The 22,951-nt window shown below is 41.0% G+C and overlaps 1 protein-coding gene and 1 long non-coding RNA gene across 3 annotated transcripts; one reads left to right on the forward strand and one right to left on the reverse strand.

Moving 5' to 3' along the window:
* Positions 1 to 902: 902 nt before the first annotated feature.
* LITAF (lipopolysaccharide induced TNF factor) lies at positions 903 to 9,077 on the reverse strand. Of its 2 annotated transcripts, none has more exons than XM_015643264.3 (4): positions 8,826 to 9,077; positions 4,783 to 4,965; positions 4,241 to 4,397; positions 903 to 3,962 (listed from the first exon to the last, which is right to left on the reverse strand). In XM_015643264.3, the coding sequence occupies exons 2-4, from the start codon at positions 4,958 to 4,960 to the stop codon at positions 3,854 to 3,856; spliced, it is 444 nt and encodes a 147-aa protein (XP_015498750.1). In that variant the 5' UTR covers positions 4,961 to 4,965; positions 8,826 to 9,077; the 3' UTR covers positions 903 to 3,853. The 2 variants fall into 2 exon arrangements, with proteins under 2 accessions (XP_015498750.1, XP_015498751.1); XM_015643265.3 differs by lacking the exon at positions 8,826 to 9,077 and adding an exon at positions 8,346 to 8,704.
* Positions 8,815 to 10,683, forward strand: LOC107211341. Its single transcript, XR_001524148.2, has 3 exons — positions 8,815 to 8,903; positions 9,303 to 9,379; positions 10,098 to 10,683. It is a non-coding gene; the product is annotated as an uncharacterized LOC107211341 (long non-coding RNA).
* Positions 10,684 to 22,951: the final 12,268 nt, after the last annotated feature.

Below are 22,951 nucleotides of genomic sequence, written 5' to 3' on the forward strand. Positions count from 1 at the left end.
AAGTTGCTTAACAACTCCCTCTTGCAGGGGTATCAGCTGCCTTTTACTTGTTTTAACAACTTTTATTTTGGATCCTCTTTGCATGACAAAACAAGTTTTATTTCCTTCTGGCTCAAGCCTCATCAGAATTTGAACATTGTGCAAGTTCTGTCTATTAAAATTAGAAGCCTAATGAAAATAACACCATCAAAGTGTAACAAAAAGCAAAGTCATCCTGGAAAGCTCATGAAAGTGGGTGTAGGGAAGGTTTTACCTGAATCTGTAATGTAAGGCTGGAGGATTTCAGAAGGCTTGTGCTTCTTCTTTATGTGAAAATGGCTCGAGTCCATATAGTCTACATTGCTCCTTCTGTAGTTTACCTTTCCAAGGAAAAACTATTCATACAACACTCACTACCAAAATAACCCTGAAGTTGCTTAATAAAAATAATAAATATCAATGCATTGAAACAAACTTGTTTCAGTATTAACCTTGCCTTCCTGTACTTTTTGCACCTCAAAAAAAACCCAACCAAACAAAAATTTAGATATTGAAAGTAGTGTATTCTCACATGATCAGCAGCGATTCTTTCCTACTGAGTGCAGTGATATTTGATATATTTTCCTGGTATGTGAACATGGAGCCATATATCTCTATGTTTAGTTGCATTGCAAGTGAAAGTTTTACCCAACAGTTTGAATTGAAAAAATATTTCTAGTACCCGAGTTGCAGGAAAACAACACATTTTCAGTGTGGCTCTGTGTGGGACAGTTGGTCTGCAAGGCAGACAATGCCATTTATCAGAGACTTGGCCCATCTCTGAAAAATTTCTCCCTGTAACTACTTTCTTCACTTAACATTTTAGCCATCCATGTGTTTGGAAACATTCCAAATATTATCATTTTCCAATTACAAGCACTAGATAGGAAAGACACAGTTTTTATTTTAAACAGAGTCAGTTTTAAAAACAAACAGTAATTTCAACATAATCAAACACAAAGTGCTTTCACACAAAGCAAGTTATATCCTGCATTTGTTTGTCCAAGGTAGGTTTAACAAAGCAGGTTACTTTGGCACAGTCTGTAGATCATTCCATACACAAGAGAACAAACACAGGCTTTACATTTAAGGAAACACAGCTATAGAAAGGGCAGCAGAAAACTGTGCAGAATGCTGAATTAGAAGGAAGAGCTGCCAACATTGTGTGTCCTATTCTCAATCCATGCAAGGAACTTAAAGAGAATCAATGGACTGTGCACATAAATCAAAACATTTCTTTTGGTGTTTTGCATTCTGGTGCTACCACCTCAGATTTTCCAGCCATCACTTTGGAGAGAAAAGGGGAACTAAGGGAATAACAATTGGAAGACTTATCAAATGAATATATGGCAGGATTATCCGGACCAGACTGATGGGGTACTAAAATAATTAAAAATCCTCCCCACCATGCAAGCAAATCCCAAGTTTGGAAATACTGCGAGCTTCATTGCTTCTTTCTGTCTTGCTCTAACAATAAATTGGCAAGAATCACATTTTCTGTGACACCCTGTGGGGAATTCTGCTTCCCAGTAAGGCACAGGACTTGTTCATGTCACCAAAACAGAAAATTCAATGCAGCATCACCCATGCCCTTCAAGAACATGGAGAGCACTATGGTGGTGCACCAGCAGACAAAAGCACTTGTTGGTACCACATCATCAAGATGGAAAACTACAAAACTACCAGCTTTTTATCTCCATCATTCTCTTGCCAGTTAGTAGCTGCTGATGTACATTCTTGTTGCACTGTATTAGGAACAGTGAAAGTATGACACAGACTCTCTGGCTTGGTTGCAAAAGAGAGCAAGTTTTATTCTTCCCTATCTTCTTTTATAGACAGGTCCAAGAAGGTCCAAAAAGGTGAAACTTTCACTGGTCATTAAACCAACACATCACCATCACTGGACAGTTAGAAAAAACACCCCTTGACCATTTCTTGCAAGTAAACAAGGCGAAAAACAACACCTGCAAAGATTGTTTTCCTTCTCTAAGGACTGTTTGGATTCCTCCTTATATTTCTCAGCCCACACTTTCTCAGGCCAGTCTGAGAAAGTTACATGACTTGATTTCACACAAACACTGTGCTACCTGCCTGCTTTCTCGCATTCAGCATCCATACATTCTTACGGCACGAGTAGACCAGAAACCTTTTCCAAATACACAAGGAAACTCTTAAATCACTTGCAGACTGACTCAAAAGCAGCAGCAGTTTAGAAAACATAGTTAAGACAAGGCCTAGAGATTGTACATGATCTACAGAATTACTGGATTTCAAATATAAAGTGTTGGAAGATTCCTGAAAAACTAACTTACACCAAATATTTACAGAAGGCACATTTGGCAAGAACAGTAAATGGAGTATTTTTTTTTTTTTGTATTTATTTTAGATTTTTACATTTACAGATACTAATACAGTGTTACCAACACAGCCTTGTTTAAACGCCTGTCTGCCTTTTTTGGACAGGTATCATTTAGGCTGGACATTAGGAAGAAGATTTTTACAGAAAGGGTGATCAGACATTGGAAAAGACTGCCTAGGGAGATGGTGAGGTCACTGTCCTTGGAAGTACTAAGAAAACATTGGGTGTGGTATTCAGCACCACAGTCTGGTTGATAAGGTGGCATTAGGACACAGATTGGACATAAGGATCTCAAAGGCTTTTTTCCAACCCAGCTGATTTTGTGATTTGGATTCTGTGATATGCATCAAAATGTTGTTTGATCAAGTTGCTTATGACACAGAAATCACCTCAACCTTCAGAGCCTCATTCCCTAATTTTTTGTGATTATCATCTTAAATTAGCATATCCAGCTTAAAGCTTCTAAAAACAGAACTTATTTGTCATTTAGTTTAGAAAAATCAGAGAAACTCCTTGACAAACATTTTACCTTCTTAATAAAAAAACAATAATTAACATGCAGACCAACAACTAAAAGCCTAGGTGTTTTATTTATGTGTTTCAGGTGGAATTCAAGCCTTAAGATAAGGCTGAGGTTTGTTTATGATCAATCAGCTGATTTACATAAAGGAAGTTTTCCAATGTTCCAACCACAGCTCTCTGGACATTTCCACTGGGGTGAAGAAAACACTACACAGACTTTCAACCACCAATAGAAAAGTCTCCAGCCTAACAAAAGCCACTGAACAAATATCTCCTATATGAACATCTTTACTTCAGATTAGAGACATGACTAGACTTGAAACTGGCAAGAAAATTCAGATACTAGATTCAATCACTATTTTTGCACAACCTGAGTGGTCCATTTGGAAAAGCAACCTTCGAGAAGTAAAAAGCCTCTAGGTTTGGTTCTCTTCCAACTATAAAAGTTTTAAAATGAATTCTAGTGCTCATGAAAAGATGACAACAAACGATTTCTTTTTTCAAAGAGGAGCACCTGTCTCTGAGGCAGCTCCCTACAAGTTTGTAAAGAGCGCTGCTGCCGAAGCACAAGCTTAGATAGTCCTCCATACACGTCCTCCTCTTGTTGTGTGCTGAGACTTTACAGACTCAATGCAAGTACAATGTGCAACACGTCTGAGACAAGATTAACTGAAGAACATCACCAGCCTGTTCTGTATAAAGCAAAAAGAGAAACACTCAATTGCTCTCCACTGGTGCTGGACTGAATGATCCATACAGATTAGGTATGCTTTTTACAGACCTAAGTGAGATTCCTCTCAAGCAAATGCGTATTCAAACCATCTAGCAATAAACATTACTTTTTATTGGTTTCCAGTGACAGGATTCACAGAAAAAACAGGAAGTCTCCATGAAGCTTCAGAGAGAGCTTGTAGAGGTGCTAAACAACTTCATCAATCAATGTTTAAACACTGCCTATAAACGTTTGTAAGAACCGACAAGAGCGCTGCACTTCGGACAGGTGTGATCCACATCCTTTAGGGCATCAATGCAGAAGGGAATTAAGCAGCAGCCTAATACACACCTGCAAAGGCAAAAAAAGAGAAAAACACTGCTTTACCACTTTTTATACATGCAAGAAGGTAAAATGTATTTTGTCCAAAAGCCAAGAGTAAAACTGGTGCCATAAGCTTTAGGAAGAACACACATGGCTAAGGACTCCATTACTGTAATGTTCCAGAACTGCTTTAAGGTCCTGTAGGACACACGTGCAGGCTAATTGGACCATGAAGGCTTAGAAGCAAAGTTACACATTAGAGCTAACAAAAGTCAAGGTAAAAGTTCAAATTAGAGTTGACCTACCCCAGCAGGCAGAGACCACCACATGACAGCCAGGTCAATGCTCCTGAGTCATATGAGAGACGTGTCACTATCACCTGGTTACAGGAAGGGCAGCACATCTGAACCGGGCGGTCATAAAACAGTACTGGCTGCTGCACATACACCGTCTGAACAGTAACTGAGCAGAGAAATGGCTGTTTACTCCATGAGGAACAGGAAAAAAAGAGTAGCAATCAACTTCTCTAAACCAGATACAACTGAAATATTCAGGGTTCAAAGCAATGAAATACAAACCAGAGAAATCACCATGGCATTTCCTAATGCAGAAATACACTGCCTTAAAAATAAAGCTGCATTAAAAACTGCAGAAAGCCAAATGATGTTATTGATATCAGTGCACACTGAGGGATTCACATAAATTGATTCACCTTATTCTCTTCAATAGTATTTTTTGGTAGGTGGTGAACACCTGTGAACCAGGATTTTTATCTTCTGACAGTACCTATTATACAGCCACTTGACACCACCTTAACATGAGGTACAGAAGAGTTTTGGAGGCTTACTGGGGTTATTTGCTGGTGGAGGCTGTCCCATATGTGGGGGAGGGTTCATTCCCTTCCCATCTGGCTTCTGTCCAGGGCCAGGGATGGGATAGGGGTGAGGATAGTTCATATTGATTCCTACAGCTTCCTCATAAGAAGGTGGTGCTGATGGGACAGGGTTGCCACTTGGTGTAGCCATTATATCTAAAACATAAAAGACAGAAAATCGTAACAAAAGGCATTATTTATTACGGGCAATTGACAAATAATTACACTCAACTCAACAGCAAGAAGATAACTAGATTAAAAGGGACTTTTACCACCATATTTTTTTTTTTACACTTTGTCCCAGCACTAATTCTTCCTTTATAAATTAAAAATACTAAAGCAGGGAGGTAGGGCATCTTTATTAGTATGCTAAATTATCTGACAGTCTCTAATTCTTTAAGAACATTATTCCTAATCCCTCTTGTTCACCTGAAAAACTGAACAGTATGATAGGACATATGGTAGTTGCTAACCAACATGAGCCTGGTTTGTGGTGAAGTTTAAATATTTAAAAAATACTATTTACCTCTGCTGTAATTTGAAAGAAGTATTTGTACTGAAGGAAAAGAAACCCAAACAAGCATGTACAACTGAACTCAAAGCTTTTACAACTATCAAATATGTCTAAGGTTGCCATTTTTGCTTCTTAGCTACATTTTAATGAATTCATAGTACAACTTTTCCTCCACCAGTTGTTATTTTGGTGAAGAGGATAGGAATGCTGACCATTGCCAACAAAGGACTGTGGTTTCCATGCAGACTTCCTCTCCTCCTCCCCACCTACTCACTTCCCATAGTCTGCCCACCGTTCTCTTCATGGAACAAGGTCTCATGCCACCAGTGCTGACCAAGCATCTCCTTTTTCCCCTTCCTCCTAAGGACCATCAGACAGCTCTCCTAGAGCCACACTCCATTCTGTTGTCATACGCATGATCCTTCTGTACATATGCAAGTCTTTTCACTCAGTACTACCTGGGAAAGGCAGCCTGTATTTGGAATATTAATTCTATGCTATGGTGCTATGAAAATTACATAGGAGCTCCAATTACCCATAGCACTACTATGAATAAAGGAAGGGAAATTGTACTGATGCAATTTGCAGATACAAAGGACAACATGCAAAGAGAAAGAATTTCAGGTGTAAGTATCTGTTTAGGGCTGGTGTCACTCCATCCACACAAAGCTTGGGTGAGACCAGCACACAAATTTCCAACAATGACAGAAGCCTTTCCACTCTCCCAGAGCCATGGAAAAGTCCCTGGAATACTGCTGATTATCTTCCTCACACAACACAGCTTTCATCAGGATTTCAGTGAGGTCTATAAACACTTCTATAAAGAACTTGTCACAACTTTGTTCACTCTTCCAGGTTACACAGGACTAATTGGCAGCACTGGCGGCATGGGGATACACCAGCAAACAACAATGTTTATATATTTCAGGAGTCCCACAGTCTTCCCAGAAGATTTAGCAGAAATGTGGAAAGGTGTATTACAAAGGGAATTGTGTAGTCAGTCAAGTGTGGGTTTTATGGCAGCCCCGTGGCCAGGACAAACACAGGAGCTGGTGCAGAGGAACACATGTAGCTGCAGGTGCTGGAGCAGTAATTGTGGTAAGCCTGGGACAAACACTGCTCCTTCGCATCTTTCTCATACTGACACTGCAGTTTTGGCAGAATGAAGAGGGAACAAGACAGCAGTCTAAGATGTTGAAACTCAGTAAGTTTTTATAGCAACAAGTATTTCACAGTTATACTTTTAATAAACACTGATCTGTTTTCTTTAGAAAAGAGAAGTTTTCTCCTTGTGACTAAACAACAGAGCTGAGTCACGATACTGCCCCCACTCGGTGCGCTGGTTTTGGCTGGGGGTGCAAAGAAGCCAGGAGGGGACACTGCCAGAGCAGCTGACCCCAACTGACCAAAGAGATATTCCAGACCATAAAAGCAGCATGCTCAGCAATAAAACCAGGAAGAAGGTTGTTGGAAGAGAAATACTGCTCAGGGACTGGCTGGGCATCGGTTGGTTGGTGATGTGCACTTGTTCCCATTTGCTTCACTTCCTGGATTGCATTTCCCTCTGTTACTTTCCTTTTCATTACAACTATTAAATTATTAATATTTTGTTATTTTATTTCAGTTATGAAACAGTTCTTGTCTCAACCCATGAGTTATCTCACACCCTTCCAGCTTCTTCAGGGGTGCAGTGAGTGAGCAGCTGTGTGGTGCTCATTTGCCAGGTAGGGTTAAACACACAGCTACTTCTGCTGCTCAGCTCTGCTTCACTGACAAGCTGAACACTCTTCATAGATTTCAAAATTATCATAACTTCCAGCATGAACACTTCTAGTTTTGATATTTACTTATTTTTAAATTATGTTGCATGTTCATTTCTTACCACCAAGTGGTTTTGAACAACCATTTCAATTTAAACATGATCACTTGTGCTTTTTCTGCACTTTCACTTTTTTTTTCTTTTCCTGTAGACAAATTTGAACAGGTCTCGGGTCCTCATAGCACTTTGTAGAATCCCTTTCCTTTTTTTAAAGTTTCAAATCTGTAGCACAAATAACATGTACAAAGTACTACAGTGAATGGTAAAACACTAAAAACCATGTATGTATTCCTTCAAGTTATCTATTAAAACAAAATTTCCTAATAAACATCAAGATGACATTTGGACTACAAAAAAGCCTCTTCAAAATAGTAGGTATTGTAGATGTAACCACAACTTCAGCTTTTCAATTTCATTTCTCTCATGTCCCTTCTGCTTTGTATGTCAACTTCGAAGAGATATTTGAACCATCACTTCATAAAGCCAGTGCAAATGTGCAAGTGTGTTTCACACTCCAAATCTTGAAGATTAGGCTGGGTACTAGAGAAAAAGAAGGTAACAACCCACCTCTCTGCTTGGTATGTAAAAAACCAACCAACCAAAAACCTTTTGGTAATTTGTAAGCAGTAAAAAACTGCTTACAAATTGCAAACAAATCTGTTGTTGCCCTTCCCTTAGTCTCTTGATGAAATCTGACAAAACTTAATCCTTAAATTAAACAATTCCCACGCAGTCCTCTTCACTAGAAATCCCCAATTACCCTCCAACACCACGGGTGGTTTAGAGGGCTCCCTGCACATCAGAGTCTAAGACAGCTACAGGTCAGCAGCACCGAGAATGAAATACAGGTTGAAGGCTTATTTCTTTTAACAACCCAGCAGGATATACAGGTTTATCTGAGCACTCGGATTTTTGCAGTGCAAAGCCCTAACAGAACACCTTCTTGGACCATCAACTTCGTCTGCATAACAACTTCCTCGGTTACCAACCTGCTGAGAAGTATTATCTCAAAGTTGTTCAAATTTCTCAGGCATTTGTGAGAGAGTAAAACCAGTAATTACAACAAAAAAGACTTCGACAAACTATTATTTCAGGAGGAACCAATGGCATTGAGATCACACTGAATTCTATACTGGCAAAGTAGAAATAGTACCGCACGGTGTGTTCTGCTGGCAGGAGAGATTTCAGAGGTTAGCGTCTTACTTTTATCAAGTAATCAATGGTTTCAGAATAATCCTGTGATTATGCCTATCGTGGCTTCCAGTGAGTAACCCCCTCCTCGGGGCAGGGCAGGGCCGGTACGAGAGGAGCTGCTGCCGCGCGGCTCCTGAGAGCATTCCCTAAGGAACGGGCCACCTTCCGCCTGCCACACTCGAGGAAGCGAAACTCCGGCCTCGCTCGGCCCGCGCCCGCATCACCGAGGGCAGGAACCGTCGGCCACGGCCTCCTGCGGACCGTCCCGGGACCGGGACCGCGCCGCTCGGGACACCGCTGGCCCGCAACGCCCCAACCTGCTCCCGGTGTTCAGGGGGCTCCTGCGGGGCGGGGCCGGAGCATTGGAGCACTGGGAGCGGCCCGGGGAGGGCAGCGCTCGGGCCCGGCAGCAAACCGCCCCCCCCCGCCGCCCCGCTCTGCCCTGCCCGCTGCCCCGCCAGGCTCCGGGCTGAGCGGCACAGCCCTTACCGTGCCGAGCCGTGCCCACCAGCCCTCTTCTCTTCTCCGCTTCTCTCCGCTCGCCCGGGTGCAGCCACCGTCAGCAGGGTTTGTCCCGTCCCGTCCCCACCGCGTTTCCTCCTCCCCTTCCCCCTAGAGCCGCGAGCAGGCGCCGCGGGGGTTGCTCGGGAGGGCGCTCCGCTGGCCCGTCCAGGCCCTGCTCCGAGAGCAGCCTCGGCCGCTCCCCCAGACCCACCGGCTCCCGGCAGCGGCGCGGCTGGGCGGGACGGGACGGGAAGGGAAGTGGGGTAAGCCTGTGGAAGTACAGGCACTCCTGACGCATTTCGCAGTCACGGCGATCGGGAACTCTGCGGCTTTCGCCAAGAGCTCACTCAGATTAAACCAGTAATCTTCAACTTTCCCGTCAGCTTCGCAGCCAAGCATCATGTTCTGTAACACTGCAGGGAAATCACTTCTCTAATTCTACAATACCCCTTATATTTCCAGATCGGGTATTTCAGACAAAATACAAGAACAATAAAATGATCAACAAAACTTTCAAGTACAAGATTCGGTGAGTTTAGGTAGGTGCCTTTACAAGCAATTGAATTGGATTCACTCTTTGGAAAGCACAAGTGTATGTCACTCCTTTCTCTGTCCAGCTCTGACATTACACAAAAGTGAATCATGGACAGATCTCTAAATGGACTTCAAAAGGGACTGCTTCACACACTAGTTTGTGTGAATATACCTTAGACTGAAGGGACTTGATAGCCCTTGTGGGTTATCATCAGGGACAGTTCATAAAGCCTTTTGGCTGAAAGCATCCATTAAATCCATTAAAGTCCTGCTTTTGTATTTAAATATTTTCTTGAACCTTGCCCTAAAGAACACACATAAAGCTTCAATTCAAACACGTCCTGGAGCAAGGAGTCAGGTTTTATAGGATGAAAGGAGCTCTTACCCAAAGTGATGATAAACCTAACATGAAGCTCTGCAATCACAGAATCACTGAATCGCCTGCAAGTATGGCTGCTTGGGGATGTCATCAGATGTTGAGAGTACTGAGGACATGAATACTCCAGACCCCTGATTTGGGGGTAACAGGGAGAGGAGTGTGGAGTGTGATTCATTAGCACTGAGATTAGAACTAGACGTAGAGGTGAATCAATTTATACCATTATTAAGAAATCATGTTATACATTGTTCTTCTCAGAAGCAGAACATGAGTAATTTGGGCTTTGGTGCCCTGGATTAACTAAAATTGGAATAATTGTTCTCTTACTGAATCCCCTTCCCTAGGTGGCCATGAGCAGCTTAGGAGCCACAGAAGAGAGAAGCCATGACTGACACATCTCCCGGGGTAAAATCAAGCATGACCTTCAACTGAAAGACTTCTGACTCCAGCTGCCATGCTCTCTCATGTGTTGTGTTTTGCATCACATGAGATGTGATGCTGGCTTCTGTTCCTCCTTGGGGACCCCAATAACATTTCTCCTTTTTGCCCGACTACTGTTTCCACCAAATGTCCAAGTAGGTTAGATATTGGCATATATCTACTGGTATGTGACTATTTCATCTCACTATTCATCTTCCTTCTAACCCTGCTCACCATTTGCTAATTCTGCCTTTCCAGTCCTTTAGCTGGATGGGCGAAAGAAGCATCAGCTTTAGCCAGTCTGTGGCTGACCAGGTGACCACAGCACCTGTGAGCATGTGGAAAATTACACAGAAGTCACAATTAATGAAACGTTGTATAGTGGCCAGTGGAACAAATTGGCCCAATCCAGTCAATGAGCCCTGTGGCCACAGAAAGTAACAAACTGTAACACTTTTCTCAGGAGTATGTATATCCTTGCTAATAAATACTTGTACCATCTTGAGCCAAGCATTCATCTTAGGCAGAATTATCCTGTCCATCAGGTACCATAAAAAGTAATGCCTACTTCTAATTGGTGTTAAGGAGTTTTGTTCCTGATTCTGAGTGACAAGCTTGTAGAAAATTGCCAGCTTTGCTACAGAGAATTGATGAGGCTGGTTGAGCAAGGACATGAGTTGAAGCACTTGCTTATATTACACCTGACTTGAGTGAAGCTTAAGCACTGCATGGTGTCTGGGATACAGTGTAGGCTCCCAGCCCAGTGTCTCAGTGAAGTAGAGAGTGTGCTCACACACTCTATGTACCGTATGGAGACAGGGCCTCAGCCCCCTTATCCATATACACTAACGATTAGAAGTAGAAATCCGGTCCTGTGAGATGTGTGGCCAGCAGGCCGAGGAAGGGGATTCTGTCTGCTCCACTCTCATGAAACTCCACCTGCAGGGCTGCATCCATGGCTCTCAACAAGGGCATGGAGCTGCTGAAGCAAATCCAGAGGTGGCCATGAAGATGTGCCAAGGGCTGCAGCACCACTGCTATGGAGACAGGCTGGGAGAGCTGGAGTTGTTCAGCCTGGAGAAAAGAAGGCTCCAGAGTGACTTTACTGCTCCTTTCAGTACTTGAAGGGGGCCTATAAGAAAATTTGAGACAAACTTTAACAGGGCCTGTTGCAACAGGAAAAAATATGATGGTTTTAAACTGAAGGAGGGGTAGATTTAGATTAGATTAGATGTAAAAAAGGAGGCTTTTACAATGTGGGTGGTAAACCATTGTCACAGTTTTCCCAGAAAGGTGGTGGATGCCCCTGAAAACATTCAAGGCCAGGTTGGACAGGGCTCTGAGCAACTTGGTCTACTGAAAGGTGTCTCTGCTCATTGCAGAGATTATAAATAAATGATACTTAAATTATATTTAAATGTCCCTTCCAACCCACACTGTTCTATGTTTCTGTGATGAAGATGTGCAGTTGTAAAATGTTGATGGGAGTAAAGATGATCAGCAAAGGTGAGATGGCCTCTACTGCCTCTGCTGAGTGGAGGAGGAAGCAATATTAAAGTATCATGGTTCTGTTCTGCCTTTGATTCAACCATTAATCCTAACTCAGCCTGACCAAAGGTAACTGAAACCCTCATTATCCCTCATTTACATGTACATTTACATATGAAACATACACCAATATGCAACTGAGAAAGTGCCTTCTTTCCCCACTATCTAAGATGGAAGTAACAAGTAACCAATTATATTTGACTATAGTCTCCATTTATCTGAAAATATAAAACTGATGTTTGGAATCCTCCATGTAAAGGATGAGAATATGACCCCATTTCATACATGGGTTTGCTCCTCTCTCCGCCCCAAAGGAGAGATGCCTCTTGAGTAAGTTTGGTGTCTCTGTGTCAGACCATACCTGGGTCAAACCAAGCTTAATTAACTGTGAAGCATAACAAAAAGCAGATTTTTTAATTTAGCTTGAAGCTAACTTAGCTTAATTAACCATTGGCTGGTGCTAATGCAGTAACAGTATTTATCAACAGCAATTCCAAATCTGTATTCCTGTTCAATAAGTAGCACTATTTGTCAGTCTGTGATTGTGGATGTTCTTATTAAACACAACCAGACTACAGTGCCAAATTGATAATAACCAGAGATTAAGGCCAGCTGCATTCAGCCCCTCAGATCTCCAATACAAGTGGGGTTATTTTGTGCCAGATTTCATATTCTAATGGAAGAGAGCTGCAGCCCAACAACCTTCCTGGGTTAGGCCCCAGGAAACCCACACAGCTTCCGCGGAGCTGCCACCTGTGCGTTGGCACCCACAGAAGTTCTGTTCCTGCAGCAGACCAGGTGACTGGGTGGGGACACAGCCAGCGCCAGCTCAAGGCATGCACGAGGAAACACGGCTAGAAACTGATAGAGCATTTTATCTCTCCACCCTTCCCCATGAGCTGTGTACCTGAAGATTATAAACATAATTAGTTTTTAAAAAACCATAACAAAAAAGCCAGGCACACAAATACAGCAGGATGTAACCATAAGAGCCCTGCTCTGTCCCCAGTCCCGTGGCATGGTGTGATCAGCAGCCCCACCTGCTTTATTCACTCACTGTTCAGCTTCTCTCTGCTTTACTGAGTCATCACCAGGGCTGCTAACAGCACCGTGGAAATGTACACAGAATACAGTGGATACTTTGTCATCACACTGATTGCACACACGCTATTGCAGAACACCAGCAGATGTCAGTTTAGCCCCAAAAATAATTGCATGCTGGATTTACTAGCCTTTGTTCTTACAGCAGTAAATTGATACACGTTTAAAAGCCTGTTAGCCATATTTTACCTATTGTAATATGTTCTCAATAATGTGTAAAATAAGTAAACCTTAATCTCACCATGAATTTCTTCTGCCCAGAAATCACAGGACTCGCACACATACAAAATAAATATTTTTTAATGTGCGTCTGTAATTTTGCATATACTGATTTGTTGAAGCTAAATAAGAATTTCTATGGCTTCTAATCATTTCAGCAATACTAGATACTTAAGGAGTTGTACCAGAATGCAATTTCAGGCCAATAATCAATGTACAAAGACAGATTTAAAGAGAAGGAAGGTTGATTCATTAAGCCAAATAATCTGAAAGAATGTTTGGTTTTTTCTTCGCTGCTGCAATGGCTGATTCAAATTGCTAAGCAAACAGAACAAAAACTCCAATACAATTTCAACAGTTAGTACAATACTATACAAGTGTTGAAGTTCACATGAGAAGCCCTCAAAGATGACAAGATCCCACATTTCAGTGTAAAATGCATGTTCACATTGCTGAGGTGTCCTCAAAGCACTGGTGTAGGATGAATTAATTTCAGTTTCCACATGGTCACCTCCAACCCTATTGGGCAGAGGAGCAGTAGTTAAAGGAACCACTTGAGTTTAGGGGTTTTGTTGAGCACAGAGTTTAAGGATTTCATCAGCTTCCAGACCCACTCTCTGGTAACTTCAGCACTTTCCAATTGTACTATGCAGACAATACAGTTTCATCCTCTAGATTGCTTCTGCAATAATTAAAACTAAGTACAACCATAATATACTTCCTCTCCTGTATTATTACTGCAAAACTCCTGATCACAAAATACTTCAGCGCTAACTACTCAATCATTAACAGCTTGCAGGGGTAACAGTGCTGTATTGTTTCTTCTTGAGTAAGATCTGTTCAATATAACCAACTCTACCAACATGTGCTGATGTCAAACAGCCTGACATTAGAGGTGCCAAATTCATGGGAAAGTGTGGTGCAGTTTGTTAGTGTGAACGAGAGAGCAGCCTGGGGACAAAGCTGCCAGGAGGTGACTTACCTTGAATGCTAGTTTCCACACATTAGCTTAATAAAAACACAAACAAAAAATCCAAAACAAACAAACAAAGCTATCATAGAGGCTATCAAACCTGCTGTTTGGCCAGTCTGTGGTATAATCTTGGCACAAATCAGCCTTGCCAGCTTTTCTATCTGACCACTGAAACCACTGATCTAAATCTTACAATGAAGCTTCCTGCTATTTTCCTTGAGGCAGCAGCCGGACATGTTCTCATGAAGTGCTTTGATCCAACTCTGGCTCTAAAGTAAGGTATGATCAGTATTCTTTTCTGCATAATTCTGATAGAATATTCACACAGCTGTCATCTTGACACCAGAATTATTGTGATCTAGTTGGGATATAGGCAAGAAATACAGAAATATGTATAGAGATTGAGACTGTATTACTAAAAATTCACAGTTATCCAATAAGGCTTTCCTTCAGGCCTCAAATATCCACTTCTCAAAGTCTTGTTTCTAGCATCACTCATCCATTATGTGCAAAGCTAGATTCCAATAAACGTTTATTTTCTTATCTTCCTCTCACTTTATGAGTTATTGATATTGAATTATGTATTGGTTTATACTTTCTAGTTTTTTTCAGTTAGGTTGCATGATTTAAGGAGAGCTTGGACATCATGTTTAGCATTTCAGTTCCCCAGCTCTGGCAGGACTGCCTTCATTGAAGACACCTCAGTGAATCTCTCAAGTCTCAGCTCAGAAGGGGTCAAGTTCCTGTTACACAAACTCAGACATTATATATCATATCTTGTCACTTGAAACTGGTAGGAAGCATCCAGCCAGGAAGTTTATCATCTGGGCACAAGTGCCATAGCTACAGAGCTGCAACAGCAATGCGAGCATTAACAGTCATTTACCAAACAGATGACTAATCGTGGTGAAATGCAATCTCATCAGCCACTGCTACACAGTAAGAAAACACTTCTCCAAATCTGTGTGCAGCCTTGAGTAGCTTGTTACACTGCATGCCAAATGTTTAGGACACTCCTCGTTTGAAATGAAACCTTTGTCTTTTCAGACTGATCCTTTATCAATCAGCAAACAATTGAATATGCTTACAAAGACTCGAAGACTGTAATAAAGATAAGTGAAGAAAGCCTCACGTAGGCTGGTGAGAGCTGGCTGATCTGCTGGGTGCATAGCTTCTGTAAGTCTTGACTGTATGCACAGCTCCTCCTGAATTTGCCCTGCAGCAAAATCATGTGTTCTGTGACACAATCACAAGAGAATCTACAGTAACTAAAAATAAACTGCTCCTCTGCAAATTTATGGCTCGGTTTAGTCCAGCTCATAAATAACTGTCCAGCACTGGTCAGCAAACACAGTTCCTTATGATTATCACATTGTGCACGACCTCATTAATTATCATTAGAGGCAGCTATTTTAGAACCTTCAAACACTTGCAACACTTGGGTTTAGTCCCAGATAATTGCTTAGTAAGTCATCAGTTCTCTGAGCAGCTTATGTTACCCTCATTTGTATATCTGACCCAGCTGCTTTGCCACTTCCTTGACAGCTTTCAGCACTCCAGAGCTGCCGCCTCTGTGGCACTAATTCTGTTCCACCTGGGTGATGGGAGAGCTTGGTAATGGGCACCTTTCCAGTATCTCTGCAGGACACCTCTGCAGGAACATCTTCCCTATAGCCAGGAATGGCTCTGCCCACCTGTAGGGCAAACATAGCTACCAGGACAATGGACCTTAATGTTTCTTTAATCAGATGGCACTGACAATAGTGACAATTCATCCACTAACTTTTATTAATTAAATCAAACTTAAATTACAGTCTTTTTTTATTTTAAACAAAAAATTAAGTCCAAATTAGATTTTAAGTGAGACCAACAGTTGAAGCTGTTTCTTGTTAGAACTGTACTTTCAGTGTAACAGAAAAATATCACTTTTGTAACCATTATTTTTAAGTTTTACATAACTTTTTTGGGGAACATTTACTGTAAATTTTAGAAAATCAGGCAGTGGGCTGTCTGCAAAGGACTTTTACAAAAGGGAATTATCTCATTCAGCAAGCATAATATTTTCACAGATACTGGGGGGATTAGAGCCTTCCCCATAAAATTAATCCTTATTGCATTTGGAAAGGAATTTTCACTCACTAAAGAATAAGAGTTGTCACTTGCATTCTAACAAGAAAGAATCAAGCTAGTATAGGTCAATAAAGAATATAAATATCTTAATTTCAAATAAAAATATTTGTACAAGTTGTTTATATCTGTAGTAAGACTTTTTGCTTTCAGATTTGCATACATATTTACATACATATTCTGCGGACTACTGACCTGAAAATAAAGAGAAAAATCTGCTTGTCTTTGCTTCACTAGAAGCACACTGAATGCTTTTAGCTGTGGTTATCTGAAGCACTTACAAAATCTCAGTGAAACTCAAAAAACTTCAGCAAGAACTTCACTGAATTCCCAATTATACAGGAAAAGCTAGATGGGTGATAACAACCCTGCCAGGATTGTAACTGACAGTACTGCAGTAGCAATTCTGCTCTTTCAGCAGCTGTGCAAAAAGCAAACAGGAAAATAGCAATGCTTCCCTGGAAACTGCAGGATATACTAGTTAAAGCTGCCCTATTTGAATTTGTAAGATAACACAAATAGGCCTCCCAAGTAACAATTAGAAATCATCATACTATATTTATTGCTTGAATTAGATAAAATTTGGATCTGAGAAACGTGATAGTGCAAGAAGTAGAGCTACAGCACCTTATTAGGACAGTCTATATCAGAATCCTACCAAAAGGGCTTGAGCATCAGCTTTTAGGACTTTCATTCATTTATGTGCTACACAGCATTGGATGTCCTTTTAAATAAAAGGCCAGAGTGCTCCTAGGGTCTAAACCCCCAGAAGATTACTAAAGCTTATAAGAGAAGTATGAGATCTGCACTAAGAGAAGGGGGTGAATGATCCTGGACAAAGCATGCTGCTAAAGATGGGAAGTGCATGAGGCTTCTCATGGGAGGTCCTCCCTGAGGCTGCTGCCCTGTGTGGATGTACCTGGGAGACCTCTGTGTAGCATCAGACTTCATAAGAATGTACCTGCACAATCCATGGCAGGATTTTCCTGTGACTTTAGAATGGTCCATGACGAGATACTTAAACACCTGCACTGCAGTAGTCTTTGACAAGGCTTACAAATGTAAAGGTACACCTTTCACCTGTGCAAAAACTCAAAAAGTCAGCAAGGTATCTGTGCTCTCTTTTCTCACAATACGTGTTTACCTTCTATACAAGGCACAGTAAGTCATTTGCTTATTCCAGACAAAGGCAGGCTTAAGATATACGTTAAGACATTCTGGTTGAGGATGATATTAATTGAAATAGCACCCTGCTACTCTCCTGTGTCTCCATATTCCTTCTGAGTTCTCATGAAACAAGACTGCCTGTGTCTAATAAGGAGTGAGTCAGAAATAACTTTTGAGATGTTTGCTGTCATTCTGATCATTTCTTGTACACCCTTGTATGGACTGTGCACCATTTGTTATCTCCCATGGCATATGTCAGAGTACACTCCTGCTGTAACGTGCTAGTGATGAAGGTTTAGTTACTGTGTGGCAGACCATGGGGTGAGGAACAGAAGGAGCCATGCCTGTAAAAAAACCAAGTGACCACATTGCTGCCAGAAAGCATTCTATGAAACTTTGATTGTACTGCACAAAGAACAGCTGCATAAAAACACCTTGGATTTTTAAAGGATGCACTATAAATACTTTTTTTCATAGCCACCTTGCCAGCATCACTAACAACTCTGCTTCTCACGTCCAGCTCCAATGTGAATATGCCACTAACCCAGCATCCCAAGCTATGGCCAGATACTGCAGTCTGTCCAGCCAGCCCTGGGACAGGCACTCTGAGCTCTCCCAGAGCTGCAGGCCTGGGCAGCCCTTCAGAGGGGATGACATAATGGCTTGCAGCTGAAAGGATCCCTTTGAAATAAGCTGCTTTTTCAGAGCTGTATACAGCCTATTAACTCTGCTCCAGCTTATCTGGAAGAGATAATAACAATGTTCCCACTCTACCATGAATTCCTTGAGTTATCGAAGTCCTGGACATGACAAAAAAAATGGACTGTGTAATTTTAAGTGTTGGGATTACATGTGTTAAAATACATGTTTTTAATCACAGAAATAATTAGGTAGAAAATTTAGAAGTTGAAAGCAGATATATTTATTAATTTTCTTTCTAGGGCATGTAATTCCCTGTCAAACATGCTTAGATAATGCCTTGCAGCCAGAAGCACCACGACATACTGAGCTTTGCTGAGCTTACACGTAAGGAGAGAACTGGATAGTTTGTATCTATGACATAATTGCTTAGCAATGTTTTAAATAATATTTAAACCCTTCCATAAAGTGAAAACCAGGCTTATTGTATTAAAAGCCTTTTTAAACTTAAAAATTCCAGAGCCACAATCTCCTTTAAATTTCACAAAACGTTGGCAAATATCTTTTCTCTGAACACTTTATAGTATGTATGTTAAATTTCAGACCCTGCATTGCTTTCCTCCCACAGAAGACAGCACTGGATTGGATGAGCTGTGCTAGCAAATCCCATGGCAGAAATCTCCAGGATCTCAAGGAGTGTGAATGAGTCAATCCTACAGCAGAGCTATCGGATCCTGTCCTTTGTCCCTACCTCACCAAAAGCAGCACACCATGAGGAATCCCTGCTGCTATCAGTGACAAAAATGTGTAGTGGATAAATATTAGACTAGAAAAGCAACATCTGCTACTAGGCTTGCTTGATATTGGGAAGACATGACAAAATTTTTAAAAATAACTTCAAAGCACCGAAGAGTTGTCTCTTTTCCTACCCACAGCATTCAGCTGACACTTTCAAATATGAAAACCAGAACACTACAGAGACATCTTGTACACCTCTCTGTTATGTTTCATACCACTAGGCTGGTTGTATACAGGTTAATACTTTACCCTTTCCAGATGTTTAGTCATAAAATGAACATTTTCATATGCATTTTCTGAACACAGGAGTTAGAGAACACTAATACTCCATGAAATAGCTAAAAAAAAGCATTTGAAAGCAGAAGGAAGAGCTACACTTCCAAACCAGTACCCAAGCCTAAATAGCTAAAATAACCTCTTCTAATAAACCTATCCACTCTACTAAATGCTTGGTGACCATAGCGAATTATTAGCATGGCTTTTTTAGTGATGGCCTTACAAAAACAGATGATAGCACTACATCCTGGACTGTAGATGAACTAAATCAATTTAAGTCTTACAGATTTTTTTTCCTTAAATGATCAGGTTATTTGTATAAACCCACGTCTTAGTTATGCCATGCAAATGTTTTTGATTCTGCCCAAAACAGCTAGGCAGTATGGCATATGATGAAATCACAAGTCTGCATTACTAGCTGGGTGTACTTTTTAGATTAGAAAAATTACTTAAGCTTTTAATAAAAAATTTGAAGCTTTTCTGGTGTCAGTCCCCATTCACACAATCACTACCACTGTATAGAGTCGTGCTGTAAATACATGCACTTGTATAAAGCACTAGTACTTACTTATCTACTAACAGAACTCATGGTAATGGCAGAGCTCTGCTTCCCCTTCTCAGTCAGTTCAAGTACCTGTTCAGTCAGAACTCACTGTTCATTCCCTTTCCACACAAACAGCGCTGACACTACAGAGCTTGCTGCAGTGCTCACGCTGCACCAACACTTGAACCTCAGGCAATGATCCAGCATGCAGGGAAAATGGTAGTGACTCTTTATTTGACATAAACCTTAAATGCTGGCTTATTTGTTGGAGCCTCTATCTTTGTTACAGTTATTTTTAAGTCTATTATCTGCAGAAGCCATAGCAAATCAGGTAATTGGCTGAAACTGGTTTAGACCCCTAGTCATCCTACCTAATTTCAGGCATCTAAGGCATCTGAACTGTTAATACAGTCACCCAAACTGCACAAAACAGGTGCCCAGAGACAGAATCCTTTAGCAAGTGCTTGCCTTTGTAATTTATAATTTCCTTTAACAAACTCTACTTTGGTGTTTTGTCTAATAAAGGAGGGAGGCGACAGTTTTCTACAGCAGTTCCATTATTTGCAGTCACAACTTACTGTATCAAAGACTGGCAGGTTTGGAAAGCTCTTGAATTCTGTGCTCCAACAAAACGCAGGTGCACAGTGCCCTGAAGAGAGCACACCCAGCCTTATGCTCAGAGCACAGCCTGCTTCAGGGAAAAACCCGAGCGTGTCTGCAAAGAAACAAAGGAAGACGGATGACACTGCCAGTTTTATTCCTGCCAGACTGTAGAGATGACTTAACCACGGGTCTTGTGTTGTGACTCGGCACTTCTTTAGCACCTCCTCATCCTATGAGAAGAAAGAATGCAATTTAAAAACAAGTGACGTTGAATGTGCTGGGCCGAGTGAGATTGCATTCTGGTGTACTTTCAGTTCTGGCCCCTCACTCACACAGGAAAGCTACAGAGTCTAAACTGCAGTTTAAATTAAAACAAAATTAATTATATCCAATCCAGTTCAATCAGTGGAAATCTCTTCAAGGATACTAATTTAATTTCTACAGATTGTCTCATTGCAGTTCAGCTACTGCAGATACTCATGGTTAAACATTAAAAGCTGCTTCCGATTCTTGAAAAATAAATTTCAGTATGATCTGAGTAATTTCAAAATTCTATTTATTTTAAGCTATAGATGTCAATACACCTTCTGGTACTCTAAATGCTCAAAAATTACATGTTGAACAAGTGTAAACAGCTTATTCCTTGCAATAATGAAAATAATAACTGGTGGTTTTTCATTAAAAGATCTTCCAGTTTTTCTGACAACATTGGCTTAAACACATCTAGTGAAGCTGTGTTACTTGACTCACAGACAGTATGGATGACATGAGTACAGAGACTCATGTACAGCATAACTCCAGAAGAATACCTGTTAAAACAGAAGGTATCACAGAAATGGACACAGTTAACAGGAAATTAAAATCTATATATAGATGACATAGCCATATCTGCAGCTTTAGCAGTGGGGATAAAGCTCCTCTCTCTCTCTCTCTCTTTCTCTCTCAATAACATAACATCAACTTGCTAGTTTTCATAATGTTTTTGGTTTTTACTTGATTCTGATTTTGTTTCATCATATTAATTTCAAACTCAGAGGACTGGCAACAAGAGAGGCTAAAAGGCATAGTGAGTACCTTCTTCCTTTTACCAGTGCCTTTGCAAAAGTCATAGCAGATTGTGTCAGGATTCTTTTCTCTCCTCATTCCCTCATTTTGGGAATGAAGAGAAAGATTGTGCCTGATGGCATCACCGTAAATGATCCTAGTGCTGATGGTATTAATGCAGATTTCCACTGGCAAGGCTTTCAAGACTAAAGAAATGCCAAAAAGACCTGCTTCTGTTTCCCTCCATTGTGTTGTTACCCTTGCAGGACTCATGCAAGGCAGCAGCTGCCTGCCCCCCACCACAGGCAGGAATTGTTGGGGAATGAGGAGTGAAAAGAATCCTGACACTATCTGACTAACTATAACTTACTACTTACTAACAATAACTTACCCAACTGCAGTCTTCTTAGCTTTCATCAGGAAAAAGTACTACACAGAAGCCAACAAAGCATTTTCCCCAACTGTAACTGCAGTATATATAAAGCTGTATATACTGAGAAACAGTGGTTTTAGAAAAGATGGCAAAAAAGAAGTACAGTAGGAGATCTGACTAAAGGCGTGTGAGTAGGGATGATATCACACGGAGGTGTAAAACAGGCCTAAAACTGTAACATGGGATAATTCAAAATCAAAGAAATTCAATAGTAACATACTAGACAGGATTATAAATTGGGAAGTGAGCAAATTGTGCCTTTTTCCAGAACAATCACAGGATTTTGACAGGAGGATCATGCACATTCCTTAAGGTTCAAAGGATTTCACCCCAAAATTGGCAGGAAGTGTGGCATCCTTTATGTGATGTCCTGGAGATTCTCTGGGAATCGAAGGAAAATGTATAAATATAACTCATTTCCCCTGTTAAGGGAGTTGTCGTTCAGCAATTCTTGCATCTTATCTGTAGCACTTAATTTCCTTAAGCACCTTTGGATTCTCTTGCAGAAAGAGGGCAGCACAGTAATGTTGGAGATCTAGACGAAATGAGATCACTTTCAAAAACACTTCAGTGAGAGGTTTAAACTCTTCTACTTCATATCCAAAAAGCATATTAAAATGGGGCGGGGGGGGAGGAAAGAGACTACTAAATCCATAATGTACTGGTTTTGCTCCCTATAGGAAAATTTATATCTTGTGTTGAGCCATAATGAGATCTGATGTTAAATGACAAGCTTCATTCATGCTGCCAAGATTCTAATGAGCTGCATTCCCAGCTTTCTGAATGAGGAACAAGATTCCTTTCCCATAGAAAATGCTGCAGAGTGGAGAGGCAGCAGAAACACAGCAGCAGTGGCAGAAGGACTGCATGGACTGCAGCACTGGCCAGGGAATTGGGAAAGCAGTGGAAGAGGAACATTATTCCCCTCACAAAAGAGGCTGTTATAATGCCAGAAGTCTCACAAGTGAGGATTGGACATCCCCACACCATATACACAATGCTCCATTCATTCCTCTGGAAGAAATGAACTACTCTCACCCAAACACAAGACAAAAATTGGATTCCCTACAAGAAAAGCTCAGTGTATGTCAAAGCCTGCACTGTGATAACAAGCCTTGAAATATCAAAAGGCGCATACATTTTATTTTGCAGATAGATTGCAGAAACATTTCACTTCCTACATGAAATGCTAAACAGGACTTTGCTTCCACCCACACACATACATTCATAAAGACTGGTATCTTGTGCTACCTAAACTCCACAGAAAACTGGACAAATGCTACAGGAAAAGTGATGTGTCAATTTA

This window comes from Parus major, chromosome 14 (genome assembly GCF_001522545.3).
Source record: "Parus major isolate Abel chromosome 14, Parus_major1.1, whole genome shotgun sequence".
NCBI classification, from domain to species: Eukaryota; Metazoa; Chordata; class Aves; order Passeriformes; family Paridae; genus Parus; species Parus major.

Coding starts and splice junctions, on each gene's coding strand:
- LITAF (XM_015643264.3), bottom strand. CDS start 4,960: ATGGCTACACCAAGTGGCAACCCTGTCCCATCAGCACCACCTTCTTAT. Junction 4,398..4,782: donor TCCACCAGCAAATAACCCCA/GTAAGCCTCCAA, acceptor TTCTCTGCTCAG/TTACTGTTCAGACGGTGTAT. Junction 3,963..4,240: donor GGTGGTCTCTGCCTGCTGGG/GTAGGTCAACTC, acceptor TTGCCTTTGCAG/GTGTGTATTAGGCTGCTGCT.